The sequence below is a fragment of the Protopterus annectens genome, chromosome 14.part0 (assembly GCF_019279795.1).
Source record: "Protopterus annectens isolate FY-2018-M chromosome 14.part0, PAN1.0, whole genome shotgun sequence".
Lineage (NCBI taxonomy): Eukaryota > Metazoa > Chordata > Ceratodontiformes > Protopteridae > Protopterus > Protopterus annectens.
Window position 1 is genome coordinate 521834387 of NC_056748.1, and position 14343 is coordinate 521848729.

Consider the following 14343-nt stretch of genomic DNA (forward strand, 5'->3'; position numbering starts at 1 on the left):
GAAGGACATCTACTGTTATGGTAAGATTTTACACTCCAGTACTATGTCCTTCAATATCACTGTTGCAGTATTCCTTACTGTTGGGAGAGTACAAAAGCTTAGGAAGAAAGTCAGGAGGAGGAAGGCCCAGTAGAGCTCTCAATGAAACCATGCTGTTTGCATAAGTGTGCACACCCGTAAACTAATCCTTTGTTGAAGCACCTTTTGATTTAATTACAGCATTCAGTCTTCTTGGGTAGGAGTCTTACCAGCATGGCACATCTTGCCTTGACAATATTTGCCCACTCTTCCTTGCAAAAGTGCTCCAAATCTGTCAGATTGCGAGGGCATCTCTTGTGCACAGCCCTCTTCAGGTCACCCCACAGATTTTCTATTGGATTTCGGTCTGGAATCTGGCTGGGCCATTCCAAAACTTTAATTTTCTTCTGGTGAAGCCATTTTTTTGTTGATTTGAATGTATGTTTGTGGTTATTGTCAAGCTGAAAGGTGAAATTATTCTTATCTTCAGATTTCTAGCAGACACCTGAAGGCTTGGAGCCAAAAGTGACTGGTATTTGGAAGTGTTCATAATTCCCTCCACTTTGACTAAAGCCCCAGTTCCAGCTGAAGAAAAGCAACCCCAAAGCATGATACTGCCACCACCATGCTTCACCATGGGGATGGTGTACTTTTGATGATGCAAAGTGTTGTTTTTGCGCCAAATGAATCTTTTGGAATTGTGGCCAGAAAGTTAACCTTGATCAGACCACAACACATTTTCCCACATGCTTTTGGGAGACTTGATGTATTGTTTTGAAAATTTTAGCCAGGCCTGGATGTTTTTCTGTGCAAGAAAAGTCTTCCGTTTTGCAACCCTACCCCATAGTCCAGACATACGTATGTGAAGATTGGGTGAAGATAGATGAAGGCTGCCAGCCTAGCCAGACAGCATTTTGGAGAGAATTCTGTCATCTGTAAATATTAATGTAAACCACAGGTTTCTTGTCTTGAATGGTAAAACAGTGTTACATATGGAACTAGAAAGAATGTAACAGTGCACGCGACTGACCAAGTAAAGCATGTTGTGACCCATTGATGTTAAAACTCAGAGCCAGTAAGTCAAGGAGTGAGGCATCCTGCCTAATGTTTTAAGGCCAGAGTTACTGGACAGAATTTACATGCATAAATGTCCTTTATTGCTCTGGTTTCTGCCCAGAGGTGAAGAATGTAAATGTAGTTTCTGTTAGCCTGGGAACCCAGGGAAGTATGAAGAATGACGTAATGTGAACCAGGAATGTGATTTTAAAACCAGAGAGAATCAGGGAACATTAAGCATTTTTGTCCTGACCATCTAACTCATCAGCACTGTCTTGCTCTGTATGCAAGTTTATCTTAGACTTGTGTTTTCTCTTAGAAATAGCTAGAAACTAGAAAGATTAGACCAAGTGTTTTTCTGTGATGTCAGAACTGTACTACTGAATTATTTTAAGTATTTCTCTGTGATCTCTGAACTCTTGACTAGCACTGTGTAGTAAAAAGCATTGTCTTGTGTTTTGACTATTTGTTATTAAATATTTTCAAACCATTTCAACTGAGGCTGTTTTTGTAGGGATAATTTAAGCTCTTTAGAGTACTTGCATGCCTTTGGTAAAATTGTACAAAGCCACTCCAATAGCTTTAGCCCGGGGCTATACTACCAATTGGATAATAATATTGCACAGTAATAATGGACACCCTTTTAAGGGTCTTTGAGTAGCTGATAAATATTAGTGGGTAGTGGCAGATGGTACTACTGTATAGTCTGGAAAAGAGGGGCACAGCTGGAGAACCTGTGCCAGCCTTCCCCAGGAGTGTCTATGTGGTTGTATAAACTCTTCTCAAACTGTGTGTGTGTGCGTGTGTGTGTGTGTGTGTGTGTGTGTGTGTGTGTGTGTGTGTGTGTGTGTGTGAGCATGTGAGCTACTTGGGCAGGGACACGAAGCATTGGTTGGACAGAGAGGGTGCTGGATGTTTTAGCATGCCCAGCTAGGCTGAGATCTGGACCCTATAGTTGTGCCAGTGGGGAGTCTTATTGGGGACCTGGAGAGCAAGGGAGCTACCAGCCCCAGACTGACTGCGATCTCTGTGTGCTCTTAAGGGAAATTGCACTTTACTGTGTGTATTTGTTATCCTTTTTTCATATATGAAATGCCCTCTGTGGTGTTAGTGGTGAGGAGTGAGGCTCCTTGATTGCTGGGCCAGGGCATGGGCGTCACACAGTACACAACCAGTACTTGTCAAAAATTCCTACAGCTCCTTCAGCATTGCTGTAGGTCTCTTGGCAGCCTCCCTGACCAGTTTTCATCTTGTCTTTTCATCAATTTTGGAGGAACGTCCAGTTCTTTGCAATGTCACTGTTGTCCCACATTTTCTCCACTTTTTGATGACTGTCTTTACTATGTTCCATGGTATATCCAATGCTGTGGAAATTTTTTTGTACCCTTCTCCTGACTGATACCTTTCAACAATTACATCCCTTTGATGCTTTGTAAGTTCTCTGCAAACCATGACTTTTGCCATAGCAGGCAACTGAGTAAATATCAGGAAAATCCTACTAGGACAGCTGAACTTTATTTGGGGTTAATCAGAGTCTCTTTAATTGATGGCAGGTGTGTACCCAAGAAGACTGAATGCTGTAATTAAATCAAAAGGTGCTTCAACAAAGTATTAGTTTAAGGGTGTGCACACTTATGCAACCAGCTTACTGTAGAGGAAAAAATATAAAAAGTAAAAAACTAACAGATTTGTTTGCTTTTCAATTGAATTGTACAGGTTAAAGGTCACATTAAAGGTGGGAAAAGTTTTGAAATTATTTATTGTGGTCTCATTTTTTTATATCACAAAACCTGGCATTTTAACAGGGGTGTGGACACTTTGTATCCACTGTACAAGTAGGAGGAGGTTGGGGGAGGGTGCAGGAGGGCTTGCTCCCCTGCAAAACGTGTGTTGATCACCAGATGTTAAGGTAGAAAAATGTCAACAATTCAATTTCATTATTTTGATTGGTCACTATTGTTAATTCCAATAATCTTTTTTTGAATAAGTAATTACTCACAAAAATGTTTTTGAAATTTTGACAGTAAACCAGTAAACCAAATGTAATAGCTTGTTTGTATACAAGTTTATCTAAGTTAAAGCTACTAAGCCTCAATCCTGATGTATTTGTACATAATAAAGCTGCTTGAACATAACCTACAAAGACTTGTCTATTACAGCCTGATTAAACGAGCAACAGGAACTTCAGCCTTAAAGATTTTAGGAGACTCGAACCCTGCTTACATTCAATAAGCACAGTAGGCATCTCCTCCCTAACAAGGATTTGTGGAACACCCCTAGGTCCTTCAGAAATAATCAGGTTAATCTCCTCCTGAACATCTAAAACAGACATCTGCATGGCCTCTGGAGATGTGCAAAAAACTGGATCCATGTCAGCCTCCAAAATAGTCGTGGCAGAGGAATCTGACTGAAAAAAATAGGCGATCCCTCCAGGCTTTCAGTCTCAGAGATGTCTGATGGAGGCAGTACAGTTAAAGAATCTGAGTTTTCTTGGACTTCTTCATGGATGGCTGGCCTTCAGGTTGGGACAATTCTGCCATAGTACCCCAAGCCAATAATTTAAGACACTGGTTCTCAAGATAAATGGCTAAAGAGGAGAGATGACTATGCAAAGTCTTTGGAACACATGCCTGACAAATTGGACAAGATGTATGGTCGTGAGAAGCACCTAAGCAAACACTGCTCATGATGTTCTTATGGAGAATCTGTCTCACACATTGGCATTTCCCTTTCTGCATGACATGAAACAACCACAAGTAAAAGAAGATAAGAAGAAAAACCCCAAAGGGGCACTTACCTGAAAAACAGCTTGGCAACCAGGAGACAACCAAGCATTCAGACCAATGATCAAAGATTGACATACAATGTTCATATTACAACCTAAGGCTTTGGTATACTGGCCAGATGTCGGGCTACCCTTGACAGGGGATCCCTAAAGTATACTGCAACAGTGGCATCAAAAGTCATCTATGAGTGGTAGCAAGTTAAGCATCTTTTTTTTTTTTAAATATTATGTCTTTCTGATCTGGCCTATTTGTCCCTCTATCTCATGGCATGTGATGATGTTAAAACTGAGGGGTGAGATAAAGCTGTAGAACTTATCTGGAAAGATTTGATTTTTTGGGGGATATTTTGACATCCTTCTGCTAATGGCCAACAAAAGCGTGGTCGAAGTATCTACTATTCTGAGAACCAGAAATTACATATTTCTGTAGACCTACAGTGCTCATCTAGAGTGCTTTGCACAATTTAGATGGGTTCACCCCCACAATGAATCCTTGCGCATAAATAGCACATTTCTACCATTCCCAAGTTGGTGGTCCAGTGACAGAACTTCACAAACATCCCTTGCACCCACTATAAAGGGTGCCAGAGAAGCCAGCTTATTTGGTTAGGGAGCAGCAGGACCTCTCACACCATTCACATGGCCTGCCATCAACATGGAGATGCCATGGTTACCACCAAGGAACATTAAGAATGGCACATTCATGCGTCCAAACACTGCATGAAGAGTTTGCCATCATATACTGGAGAGTGTGCATGTGGGTGATTTTGTCAACATTCATAATGTTAGGGTGCAACATGCCTGGTATGGCTCAAAGTACTTGCAAACATTATCACACAGATTACTTTAGTGCTCAGGCAAAAGCAGACGGCTTTGTTCACAAACACAAGGGATGGCTCAAAATGCATACGCATCAGTATGTGTATAACAGAATGGCACAATGGAAGCGAGTTGATAGAGTGGGTTCAGTGAAAGTCCCACCACTGCAGCTGCATCTGGGCACAGCCTGCACTAAACTTCCACACAGTGGGAGTCAGAAACATGTGTCCAGGCAAAGACTGCATGCACTCCAGATGAGAAGTGTGGTAATGAGGAAGCACACATCCAAAGACCAGCAAAGCTTAGTAGGGCACTGATAGGGTGAGGGCTCTTTGGAGCATTATTTCCCACTGAATGCTGGCCATAGTCTCCATTTTGTGCCTCTCACTCATATTTGAATGCTAAGAGGAATGAATGAACCAGTAAAGGATTTGATATGATGGACTTGAGTTCAATTACAAGAAAAACAAGACAAAAACTCTTCTGAACAGAACAGGCTCCACTTTGCCATTTTTCATTGGTTAGTATGTGTCAAAAGATTTTTAATACTCTTAACATATACTGGAAGAATCACGCAGCAAAAAAGGTAGGCCAAAAAAGAGTTTATTTAACATGCATGGAGATCTGCCACAAAAAGTTCTGTTGCTGGCAGTCTAATTTCTACACACTTTACATGGGTTTTTATACCCTCTTTCATGCATACTCAGCAGCTGGTTACTAGACAAGGAATTTCAGTCAAGGCTATAAATTCACTCAGTGGAGCCTTAGATGGTAAAAAAGTCAGACACAAGATAAGTTGGTGCCTACATCAAGGTAACATCTATGCACTCCTCCTTGGTCAGAGGTCAGTCCCAAGATAGGCCTGTGCCTGGACCAAAGTAGCATCTGTGCATTCCTTTCTGGTCAGCAAATTCCTTACAAGAAAAACAACTCATTTTAGCTTATTTCTTTGCACGCAATGCAGTTTCACATTTTAACCCTTCCTATACAGGATACAAAGATGTTGAACACAAAGATTCTTACTACATTTCCCCTCACAACACTTTGTATCCCCAGTAATACATTTTATTCATACAGGTTTTAACACAGTTCATTTCCTGTATATTCAGAATAATAAGCTTTAGTTGCATTGGCAGACAATACACTTGATATTATCATTTGGATGCAAGGAATGCAGCAACAACCCAACAGTAGGAATATAATGGCACCAATACATACAGCAATTAAGACATTCATACGTACTGTTCCTCAATTCCCAAACCAATTTTGGAAAAAGTCAGTCAATGGATTCTGTCCTGGTTTTGTAAGTTCAGAAACTTGCTGTAGGATCTCCAGATGACTGTTAATGTCATATCAGTTGTCTGTAATGAACGGACAACACTTGCAAGTACCTCCTTTCGCCGCTAGGGTGAGTTCGAGCGCCATACGATTCTGCAACACTACAGTCCTTATTGCAGTTAACTCATCCGTCACCAATCCTAGCACAGAAAAAGTTGCATTGCTCAGAGTTTCTAACAGTTTTGACAGTTTTCTGAGCTCCCAAATAGATTTTACTGTCCCATAAGCTGGAAGAATACCAGCCCAAGAAATGACATCATCGCCCAAGTCCATGTGTGACAGTCCCTTGCTGCTACTGTGGGCCAAATCGTGATGATAGATTCAGGATGCATCAATGTTACCTACGGGATTAACAGGTTTATTCACAGCACGTACATTTCGTATTTTACCTTGGGGAAGAGTAAATGAATGTCTTATAGCTGGTGCCAAATAACCCAAAAAACAAACTGCCTGACCAATTCCTTGGTAACCATTTGTATGCTTCTTACCACAGACAAAATAACAGTCATTCACTTTAAGAGTGATATTTACTGGAATAGAATGATTTCCTTTGTCTTGTATCCCTTTAAACAAAGGATCATACACAGATAACATTTTTTTCAACAAAACTTGTGACATTAATAAGCCCTGTACTATTAATAAGCACTCTTATAGGCTTGAAACTTGTTGCACAGTGCCCATCTAATGTACAGTTATGAATTATGGTTACATTACATTGACTCCATCCAACCTTAATTTTTCCAGATCTCTGGAAACATACAGTTCCATTCTGACGACCCATGAGGGTAGTGCTATTTTGTCCTTTAAGGCTACGCTTGAAGTTTCAAACAGTAAATTAGTCCATGTATCATTTGCCCCAAAGGGACTGTACCTAACATCAGGCCACCATGTACAGTAGGGATAGCTGTGCATATCCAACAATTTGAAACATTAAAAGACAAAGCATATGCATATTTAATAGCTTGGTACGTATTAAAGGGTGGATGCCAAGCTGTATTTTTATCTCTCTTCACTTGGCTAGTTTGTTTGAAAATAAAACGCCAAAACAGAAAAGTAACAATCACACTTATTAACAACAAAATTAGTTTGGAATGCTTTTGTGGGAAAGACTAAATCCTTCCGGTATTTGCATTGCTACAATAGTCAGATATTCATACAAAACAAGATTACTACTAATTAGTGTTCCTCAGTTTCCTGGTTCCACTTTCAGGATCCTGTTGTTCTTCTGATCTGAAAAATAATAATTCGTTAGAGAAGTGTTAGTTTTTGTCAGCATTTTCCTCATGTAATCTGCTATCTCTTCACCCCCCTCACGTTCCGCAGGCAAAAGACCTTGCCACTGCGGGACGTAATAAGGTACGCATTGACAGGAGTGCCAGAGGTAAGCAGTTTATCCAAGACTGATGTGTCTCGGTCATGAGTTTATGTAACTTGCCTTTGAGAATGCCAGTATGGCGTTCAACCAACCCTGCTGACTGTGGGTGGTAGGCTCAATGATATTTTAACTTGATCTGAAAAACGGCGGCCAGCTTTTGAATAACTTGGTTTACGAAATGTGTGCCATTATCAGAATAGATGCATGTAGGTAGCCCAAAATGAGAGATAATGTTATTTGTAAGAGCCTTGGCTACTGACAGTGCATCTGAGTGTGCTACCGAAAAGCTTCTACCCATTTTGTAAAAGCATCAATAATGACTAACACAAATCGCTTTTGTTGAACAGGAGTTAGTTCAATAAAATCCATACAGATTGTGTGAACTGGATACGGAGGCAGCGGAAAAGCTGCTGGGGTGATCCGCACCCCACCACCATGGTATCGTGCACAAAGCAGGCACGACCAACAAAATCGTTTAGCATACGCTATAAAACCCTTGGTCCAGAAAATTTGCTGGATTATCTGAAACATAGCAGCAGGGCCCAGATGAGATGGGCCATGCGTCATTAATGAGGCATACCTAAAAAGGTTTGTTGGCAAGACATACTTATCATTTGGACCTACAAAACTCCTTGCTTCTGAATAGCCCCATATTTAACCCATCGCTGTTTTTCCTGAACTGTACTAAGTTCCTGCATTACTTGTAAAGTTTGTAGATCAAATTTATCTGTAGGGTGAAGTTCTTTTGTGTGGTCTCGAGTGCAAAAGTAGAGGTTAAGGCTACACTTTTGCAGTTTTGTCAGCTAGTGCATTTGTAAGTGATACTGGATCCTTGGCATTTGTGTGTGCGCACTTACAGATGGCCAATCCCCGTGGCAGTTGGACAGCTTGTAAGAGGCTAAGGATTAAATCCTTGTGGGTTATTTCCTTTCCTGAGGCAGTAACCATTCCCTATTTTTCCATTGCTGTGCAAAGACATGGACCGTGGAAAAGCATACTGACTATCTGTGTAGATAGTAACTGCCTTATCCTTGGAAATGGTACATGCTCTGGTCAAAGCAATCAATTCAGCCGCTTGTGCGGACAGATTCCTGGGGAGAGGTTTTGCCTCTAGTACCTTAGTCTCAGTTGTGACTGCATAACCCACTTGTGTAATACCTGCCTCATTCTTACGTGCTGACCCATCTACGAACAGGGTCCAATCTGAATTTGCCAAAGGCTGATCCTTAAGGTCTGGTCTTGGCAAGACATTAGAGTGTATTAAGTCTAAACATACGTGAGGTGCACCGTCATCAGCTGTATGTAACAGCGTGGCTGGATTAAGAGTGGTGCATCGCTCAATGGTCATGTGTGGTTGTGATAGTAATGTTGTCATGCAGGACAAGTGTCTGCTAGGAGAGAGAAAGGTAACTTTATCCTGTAGAAGTATTACCGCGACAGAGTGCGGTACCCGTAAAGTAAGGTCATGAAACAAAACTAGGGTTGCAGACGCCTGCACGGCCAGTGCAGCTGCGACTACTGCTTGTACACAGTGTGGCAACGATCGTGCCACTGTGTCTAATTTACTGGAATAAAAAGCTAATGGCCTCAACTTATCCCCATAAATTTGCAAAAGAACCCATGTCATAAAACCCTGCTTACAATCTACTGTCTGAACAAAAGGTTTTGTATAGTCAGGGAAGCTAAGTGTTACAGATCCTGCTATCAGTTGCTTTACCCTAGTAAATGCCTGTATTGCCTTATCTGTCCATTTCAGCGCGTCATGTGCTGCCATGGGAAGTGCAAAAATAAGTTCTGAAAGTGGACTCACTTCCTCTGCATAATTGGGAATCCAACTACGACAAAAGTTAGTTATTTCTAAAAATGACATCATTCCTTTTTTTGTACTGGGCATCGGTGCCTGTAAAATAGCTTCTTTTCTACAGCTATCCAGTTGTCTACCAGCATTTGAAATGGTACAGCCTAGATATCGTACTTCAGCTTTACAAAATTGTAATTTAGATTTGTTTACCTTATGTCCCTCTTTCGCCAAGAAATGCAATAACCGAATAGTTTCGGACTCACAGACAGCCTCCGTGGGTGCAGCCAGTAAGATGTCGTCCACGTATAACAGTAGATGACAGCCATGCTCCGGTTGAAACTGTGCCAGGTTTGTTGACATTTCTTGCGAAAAAATTGTAGGGCTTTCACAATATCCCTGCGGCAGCCTTGTGTAGGTGTACCGCTTGCTCATGAACGTAAAAGCGAACCAAAACCTACTAGTTTCCTGTAGAGGGATGGAAAAATGCGTTACTGATATAAATGACAGAAAAATACTTATCTGTGGGAAGGATATCATTTAACAAAACAGATGGATCTGGGACCATAGGAGCCCTTGGTACCACAGCAGCATTCACAGCCTGCAGATCCTGTACCATTCTCCAGGTCCCATCCGGTTTCCTTACTGGGAACAAGGGTGTGTTACACGGTGAATCTGTGCATGGAATTAAAACCCCAGCTTGTAATAGAGCCGTGATCACTGGTAGAATGCCTTCTTCTGCCTTTTTACTTAGCGGATACTGACGCTTGTGAGGTCTAAAGTCGGATTTTGGAGTTATTTTAACCTGTCCTGCTGTTCTTATTAGCCCAATGTCATGTTGCCCGCGGGACCATAAGGAGTCTGGCACTGATTGTAACTTTAATTCTTCCTGCGGGATTAGGAGATATAGTCAGAATGGCCCTTCCCCGGGTGGCGTTAGCCTGTCTTCGCGGAGGTGAAGGCCAAAATAGTTAGCTCATTTACTACATTTTGTGGTCCAGTTTCGACAAGATCATTACTGTACCAGTAGTGTAAATCACCCTGCCCCACCTGCAACATAACATCTTGAATTTCTACGCTTTAGAATCCCTGATGCAGTCGGCACAGCTACTATGCCAAACACGTGCATTAAATCTCTTCCTAATAAGTTTACAGGGCAAATTTTAGAGACAATGACTCGAAACCTGATAGTTTGGTTAGTTTCAGGGTCCGTGAACCATAAGGGTTTAGATAGTGGTTCTTTATAAATGCGCCATTGGCTGCCTTGACTAATACATAGTCATCAGAAGTTACATCAGATGGCACTGCAGAGGTTTTAGCAGGGTCCTGGAGGCCCCTGAATCACACAAAAATTCTACATCCTTCCCTTCTACTTGAAGTGTGATAATCGGTTGTGCCTCTAGCTGCATAGTTACAGCCAGCGCTGTTAAATTAATAACCTGATATTCGCCGCCTGAAAAATCAGTCACTTCATTCTCCCATCCTGCACATTCCTTTTACCTTCTTTATTCACATTCTCAAAATCATTCTCATTTTGTATTACTGACTCTTGCCAGTCGACCTCAGCATCTGGGTCCGGTTCGTCCGTGCTGCCATTATATAGTCATGCTGAACTATGATTTGGAGCAGCAGTGGATTTCCCGGGATTCAGGCAATCTCTTGCGAAATGCCCCTTCTTACTGCATTTAAAACATTCCCCCCTCTTTTGTCTGCCTTCGTAATTTTCAAAATGTCCTACATTCCGTCTCCCTCTGCCTCTACCCTGTTCCCTTCCTCTACCTCTGTTGGACGGAGCTTACATCAACATAAGTGTTTTATCCGCGCTCACCATAAAGGTTTGAGCCTGTTTTCTTTTCTTTTTCTCAAGATATTTATCTGCATGTAAAGGGATACGAGTGTGTGGACAGGGTATATACCTTAGCTTCTTTTTGTTTTTACTCTGATTTGTCTATACTATGGTTACGTAGCTCCAGAGTCTCCTCTGCTTGTTTTTTGTAAAACTATGGAGGGTATTTTTTCCTGCTTCTCTGCCTCCTGTAAGACTATGAAGGACACCTTTTCTTGATTTTCTGCTTCTTTCTTTTGATACTGGGGTGGACTAACCCTGTCTTTAGTGACATCAGAATACAAGGGTAGGGCGTTGGTTTACGACAGACAATAGATGTTTCACATCTTCTTTGTGGACAAAAAATGCACCTTTTGCACTCGAGCCACTACTTCCCTTATTTGAAAATTGTTCCCTATGTCTCTTATTAGCTTCTTCTAACCATTTCTGTGCTTGGAGAAATCCTACCTTTTTGTTTTTAACCTTACCTCCTGTGTCCCTCAGGTCTCTCACTAGATTTTGACATTCTGATTTATTCAAGGTACCACTAAACCCATAGTCTTTTTTCCATTTTTTCATATATTTTAAGTTTTTTGGATGTAATTTAAACATATATTCCTCATCCTCAGTCCTTTTATTTAAGCAGCCCTTACTAACACAACAACTGCTTCCTATTCCCATTTTTCTGATTTAAAAGAAAAACTGTTTCCCATTTTTCTTATTTAAAAGAAAAACTGTTTCCTTTTCCTGAGATCTCTACCGGTCTTTTGTAAAATTTAAACAAAAGAAATTCCTTTATGACTAGTCCCTTAAAAACTTTTACAAAAACAAAAGCTTACCTTACTGCGGATCTTCCGCCTCGTTAAATCACCGTCCACGGATCGAATCTAAGAGTGACTGGCCTCTACTTACGACTTTTTGTCGGAGGTCTTTCCATTCAAGGGAGCCCGAGATTCGCTCTCCCCTTCCTGTACAGGTTTTTCAGTCCCTCTTATGCGATTCGCACGTTGTGAAGAGGTGGCCCCATCGTTCTTAGCCAGAAATGTCAAAAGATTTTTAATACTCTTAACATATACTGGAAGAATCACGCAGCAAAAAAAGGTAGGCCAAAAAAGAGTTTATTTAACATGCATGGAGATCTGCCACAAAAGTTCTGTTGCTGGCAGTCTAATTTCTACACACTTTACATGGGTTTTATACCCTCTTTCATGCATACTCAGCAGCTGGTTACTAGACAAGGAATTTCAGTCAAGGCTATAAATTCACTCAGTGGAGCCTTAGATGGTAAAAAAATCAGACACAAGATAAGTTGGTGCCTACATCAAGGTAACATCTATGCACTCCTCCTTGGTCAGAGGTCAGTCCCAAGATAGGCCTGTGCCTGGACCAAAGTAGCATCTGTGCATTCCTTTCTGGTCAGCAAATTCCTTACAAGAAAAACAACTCATTTTAGCTTATTTCTTTGCACGCAATGCAGTTTCACATTTTAACCCTTCCTATACAGGATACAAAGATGTTGAACACAAAGATTCTTACTACAGTATGCTGGTATACGAGCCAATCAAAAACTACAAAGTGGAGCCACTGCTACTCAATGTAGAACAGCGTGCTGTTCTGCATTGAGTAGAAGTGGCTCCGCTTTGCCATTTTTGATTGTCTCATATGCCAGCATACGAGAAAATCAAATGCCGGTTGCTAGAGTCTGGGATAACAGGGATTTTACTGTACATCCTCAAAAGCGTTAATTTTCAATTTGCAGTGTTTCACCTCCAAGACTTTCTCTTTGTATGAACCAAGAAAGTACTGTGCATTTAATGTGAAAATACAGCACCTTATGCAATAGCTTAGGCAACGAGGCACTGTGGGTTCAACCTTCCATTAGGTCATGGCAGGGATTTTAAGCCTTGAGAAAAGATTAGGGGGGTTTATCCTTCATCAAGGAAATGAAAAACATAAATATATTTTCTACATAAAAAGTATATAGTTTAGTGTTGTATATGGTAAGTAGGTTATATCCAACTCCAAAGGTTTGCTTCTTAGACATGCTTTAGAACATGATCAATACACTTTATTGTGCAAGTATTCAAAAAAAGAGACGACTGTAAACTTGTTATTAAGAATTTTGAGCCACTGTAGAACCCTGGAAGCATAAACATCTGCTAGATAAGAGAAAGCCAAAAGTTGTTTCTCCGAAAACAGTAGTTCCTCTAAGAATGCTTATTGTGGTGTAACCACAACAATCTTCTTCAAGACAATTTTTCTGTTACTGTACTATCGTGAAAAAACAGTTTACTGGAACAGAATGTGCATTTGGACCCTTTTGTCAAACATTAATACAACACCAGCATTTGCAGAAATTCACCTTCTTTCTTTTTCCTATCAAGCAACACTTTTTAGCATATATCCATTTAAAATACTACTTTGTTTCAATGCACCTCACTAACAAAGGAACACAGATGTACAAAACAAAACTAAACCTGAAATAAGGAAAGCATTTCAAGACATCAAGGTCACACATCTGTAAATTCAGTTGCTTGACTTGGTTGTCTGCATTTCCACCACAGAATTTTTTTTATAAATAATTACAGATTTTGAAACTGAAAACACATCAACGGTTAAAAAAATTAAAGGTACACTGTTTCTGCAACTGTCTTGTGTACAAAGAATACATAAAAAAAGGGCATGCCTATGTATTTTCAGAAAATGAGCAGCCTGCTCCAATAACTTCATGAAATACTCACCGGGTTCAGTGTTTAGCCGACAGCTGTTGAGGAACTCCAAAGTGAAATAAATATCTACATCACAGAAAAACATCAGCACTTCACCCTTGTCCCAGTTTCGAGCACCCATATCAAGGCCTCGTCCACGAGAAAACTCCTCGTCCAGTGAAAGTAATGTATAATTATGGAAATGTGTTTCACTAAAAATAAAGAAAAAACAGAAATCAACTTAAAAACTGAGAAATGAGTCTGTTTTGAAATCTCTAGTAAACATCACAGAACACAGCCAAAAATCCCTAAATGTACAAAGTACTACCATAAGCTCTAAAGTATCTAATTTCTACATTTTTACTCTGAACTTCCACAGTTTCATATTACATGAAATCAATAAAGTAATTTACCACTAGTCAATATTCACCAGTACTCTCTCTCAACATGCCAAACTGTAATCTGAACAAGTTCTTACCTTGGAGACCACCATGCGATTCCCTCTGTGGGTGCCACATAGATAAAACCTATCTACTTTTCACCATGGTCACTGTTTGCATCTAGCCATTTTTCCTAAAAAATGTCCATCTAAAGTGGTAAGAAAAATACAATTGAGTCCCA

General features: G+C 40.6%; 1 protein-coding gene across 2 annotated transcripts in view; it reads right to left on the reverse strand.

Annotated features, from left to right (window-relative positions):
• CSGALNACT2 (chondroitin sulfate N-acetylgalactosaminyltransferase 2) overlaps positions 1–14343 on the reverse strand; it is a 784311-nt gene that overhangs the window by 126987 nt on the left and 642981 nt on the right. For both annotated transcript variants that reach the window (XM_044056275.1, XM_044056276.1), the window contains exon 6: positions 13756–13934. In XM_044056275.1, the coding sequence (XP_043912210.1) occupies positions 13756–13934 (179 nt within the window). The remainder of the gene's footprint in view (positions 1–13755; positions 13935–14343) is intronic.